Below are 4154 nucleotides of genomic sequence, written 5' to 3'. Positions count from 1 at the left end.
TTAACAAGTATAGTAATGGTTACATAGGCACATTCTTTTGGGGCATAATTCTGGGGAAACCACAAGATTCCTGCCAGAACGACGCTTTTCTAGACAATGGAGACCAGTCCAAGTGACTCGCTTTTTTTTTTTTTTTTTTTTGAGACTAAGTCCTACTCTTGTTGCCCAGGCTGGAGTGTAATGGTGCGATCTCGGCTCATTGCATCCTCTGCCTCCCAGGTTCAAACCATTCTCCTGCCTCAGCCTCTCGAGTGGCTGGGATTATGGGCATCCGCCACCACGCCCAGCTAATTTTTGTATTTTTAGTAGAAACAGGGTTTTACCTCTTTATCCAGGCTGCTCTCAACCTCCTGACCTCATGTGATCCACCCGCCTCGGCATCCCGAAATGCTGTGCTGGGATTACAGGTGTGAGCGCACCGTGCCCGGCCTGAGACTCGCTTTTTAAGAGACAGTAGGGGATGGGGGGTTGGGGGACAATGGAGAGAAGATTCAGTGTGCTTAAGGTGGGAGAAAGTGAGAGGTAACATGGCCTCCGAGAGGGGGAACAGGAAGGAACCCTGCCGCCATCTGGCCTCTCCAGAGCCTTGGCTCCGCCCCTCTAGCCACTACTGATTGGCAGTCTTCTATCAGGAGTGCCATCTCGGCCACCATCGTTGTCAAAATAACAGCGGCTTCCATGCTGTACCGGAAGCAGTGCCGTGGAGACCAGACCTGACGGCGCGAGGCTAGAGGACGCCATGGCAGGCCTGAGGTACAGTGTAAAAGTCTTTGTCCTGAACGAAGGCGAGGAATGGAACAATCTAGGCACCGGTCAGGTCTCATCCACCTACGACGAGCAGTTCCAGGGCATGTCGCTGCTCGTTCGGTCAGATTCAGATGGGTCAGTCATCCTGCGGTCACGGATACCTCCAGACAGGCCCTATGGGAAATATCAAGAGACACTAATTGTTTGGTATGAAGCTGAGAACCAGGGTTTGGTGCTAAATTTCCAGGACCCAGCCGGCTGCCAGGATATTTGGAAAGAAATTTGCCAAGTTCAAGGTAAGGATACGTCTATCCAAACCACAGGGAACATTTCAGATGAATCAGAAGAAGACTCTAATGAAATGTCAGTAATTAGTAATACGGTTGTGCTGCCTGACTGTGAACTCAATACACTTGATCAAATTGCTGACATAGTTACCTCGGTTCTCTCCTCACCTATTACGGATAGGGAAAGATTGGCTGAGATCTTGAAAAATGAGGCTTATATTCCAAAACTACTGCAACTGTTCCACACTTGTGAAAACCTAGAGAATACTGAAGGTTTATACCATCTGCATGAAATTATCAAGGGAATTTTATCCCTCAACGAGGCATGTCTGTTTGAGATAATGTTTTCTGACGAGTGTATCATGGATGTGGTGGGATGCCTTGAGTATGACCCTGCTTTGGATCAGCCAAAAAGGCATAGGGACTTCTTGACCAACGATGCAAAGTTCAAGGAAGTTATACCAATAACTAACTCTGAACTTAGGCAAAAAATACATCAGACATACAGATTACAGTACATTTATGACATTCTTTTGCCTGTGCCTTCCATATTTGAAGATAATTTTCTTTCTACACTTACAACTTTTATTTTCTCCAACAAGGCTGAGATAGTAAACATGCTGCAGAAAGATCACAAATTTTTGTATGAAGCTTTTGCACAGTTAAAGGATGAGACTACACATGATGATAGACGGTGTGAATTACTATTTTTTTTCAAGGAATTATGTTCATTTTCTCAGGCATTACAGCCTCAAAGCAGGGATGCACTATTTGAAACGTTGACACAGTTGGGAATTCTTCCTGTTCTTAAAATCGTAATGATCAGGGATGATTTGCAAGTAAGGTCAGCTGCTGCAGTTATATGTGCTTATCTAGTGGAGTACAGTCCATCTACGATCCGAGAATTTATAATTTCAGAAGCTCAGGTGTGCAAAGATAGTGACCTTTTCATTAATGTAATAATTAAACAAATGATCTGTGATACTGATCCTGAGTTAGGAGGTGCTGTTCATTTGATGGTAATTCTCCATACTCTACTTGATCCACGCAACATGCTGACAACACCTGAGAAAAGTGAAAGAAGTGAATTTCTAGATTTCTTCTACAAACATTGCATGCATAAATTTACAGCACCACTTTTGGCCGCCACCTCAGAACACAACTGTGAGGAGGATGATATAGCTGGATATGACAAAAGCAAAAATTGCCCCAATGATAATCAAACAGCACAACTGCTTGCTTTGATATTAGAGCTACTTACATTTTGTATACAACATCATACATACTACATAAGAAACTATATCTTGAACAAAGACTTGCTAAGAAAGGCCTTAATATTGACAAATTCAAAGCATACTCACCTGATTTTGTGTGCTCTTCGCTTTATGAGAAGGATGATTGGCCTTAATGATGAAGCTTATAATAATTACATCATCAAGGGAAATCTTTTTGAGCCAGTTGTAAATGCTCTTCTAGATAACGGAACTCGGTACAATATGCTGAATTCAGCTATTCTTGAGCTATTTGAATACATAAGAGTGGAAAATATCAAGTCTCTTGTTTCACATATAGTTGAAAAGTTTTATAACACACTTGAATCGATTGAATATGTTCAGACATTCAAAGGATTGAAGATTAAATATGAAAAAGAGAGAGACAGACAAAGTCAAATACAAAATAATTTACATTCTGTACTGCAAAATATGGTAGTTTTCAGAGGTACCATAGAAGAAATTGAGCTGCAAGAAGAAATATGTTTTATGGAAGATGCAGAAGAAGTAGTTATGCCACCACTGGAAGATTACGATGAATTTATGGAGACCAGAGGAACCCAAGAAGGAGAAGCAGTTATGCCACCACTGGAAGATGACGATGAATTTATGGAGACCAAAAGAACCCAAGAAGGAGAAGCAGTTATGCCACCACTGGAAGATGATGATGAATTTATGGAGACTAAAAGAACCCAAGAACATGAAGACAAGGTAGACTCTCCCAAAAGAACATCTTCTGGTGACTTCAAATTCTCTTCATCTTATTCTGCTTGTGCTGCTATTGGAACAGGTAGCCCAAGTGGTAGCAGTGTGGTTCGTTTAGTGGATCATCCAGACGATGAAGAAGAAAAAGAAGAAGATAAAGAAGATGAAACATCCCACAAGAAGAAACCTCGTCTTAGCTCCTAAAATCTATATGGGGCACCCTCAACATGTGGCTCAACAAAAATTCTATAAACGTCCATGAGCTAAAAAGACTGATTCCACAAGCTTTTTCACGTGAACTTATAATGATAAATCACAGATATGACGAGTTAAGAGGGTTTAATTCTGTAAAAACAAAATTTCTCATAATCTTAAAAAAAATAGTAACCAGAACCTGGGTGATAAACTTTTTAGCAAGAAAGTCTTAAATTGTGGCAAGATTTGGGGGAGGAAACCATCTTTGGGAAGGAAAGTCTTAGTTTGGAATGGGGAAGAACCAGGTCGATAATGTTAATGTAGTTTTGTTCTAGAGGTAGATATTAGAAACAATAACAGTTCAGGTGGAAAGCCTACAGCATTACTTGTATAATGGTTCTAGCCATGGTATTCTTTCCTTCAGTTACCTTTTTAACACAAAAGTTTATGTTTATATGAAAAACAAAGTTAACTATAAAAAATGTTAGTCTCTTCAGACATTTCTGTAAAGATATAACAAAATTTCAGCTTATAAGTAATTGGAAGGAAGTAGCTTTCAGAGTGTACTTTCGTTCATTAAAAAAGCAAGCTGGATTTACAATGTGCAGTTATTTGTTTTTATTAAAACAATAGAAATGTATTCTCTCACTGTTCTGGAGGCTGGAAGTCCAAAATCAAGGTGTCAGCAAGGCCATGACCCCTCTGAGACACTGTATAGCATCCTTCCTTGCCTTTTCCTAGCTTCCTTCCGTGGGTGGCCATGGATTCTTGGAGTTGATTGGCTTGTAGCTGTATTAGTCTAAACTTTGCCTGTGTGGTCACATGGCATTCTTCTTGTGTCTATGTGGTTGTTTATATAACTTTTTTTTTTTTTTGAGTTGGAGTCTCACTCTGTCACCGAGGCTAGAGTGCAGTGGTGTAATCTCGGCTCACTGCAACCTCTAGCTTC

General features: G+C 40.8%; 1 protein-coding gene across 1 annotated transcript; it reads left to right on the top strand.

Moving 5' to 3' along the window:
- Window positions 1–694: 694 nt before the first annotated feature.
- PPP4R3C (protein phosphatase 4 regulatory subunit 3C) lies at window positions 695–3806 on the top strand. The gene has a single exon (XM_055269100.1). It carries the CDS (start codon window positions 740–742, stop codon window positions 3212–3214), a length of 2475 nt encoding a protein of 824 aa, XP_055125075.1. The 5' UTR covers window positions 695–739; the 3' UTR covers window positions 3215–3806.
- The last annotated feature ends 348 nt before the right edge of the window (window positions 3807–4154 follow it).

The sequence above is a fragment of the Symphalangus syndactylus genome, chromosome X (genome assembly GCF_028878055.3).
Source record: "Symphalangus syndactylus isolate Jambi chromosome X, NHGRI_mSymSyn1-v2.1_pri, whole genome shotgun sequence".
NCBI lineage: Eukaryota > Metazoa > Chordata > Mammalia > Primates > Hylobatidae > Symphalangus > Symphalangus syndactylus.
Note: the sequence above shows the minus strand (reverse complement) of the source record. Positions and strands in the feature narration are given on the sequence as shown.

Coding starts and splice junctions, on each gene's coding strand:
- PPP4R3C (XM_055269100.1), top strand. CDS start 740: ATGGCAGGCCTGAGGTACAGTGTAAAAGTCTTTGTCCTGAACGAAGGC.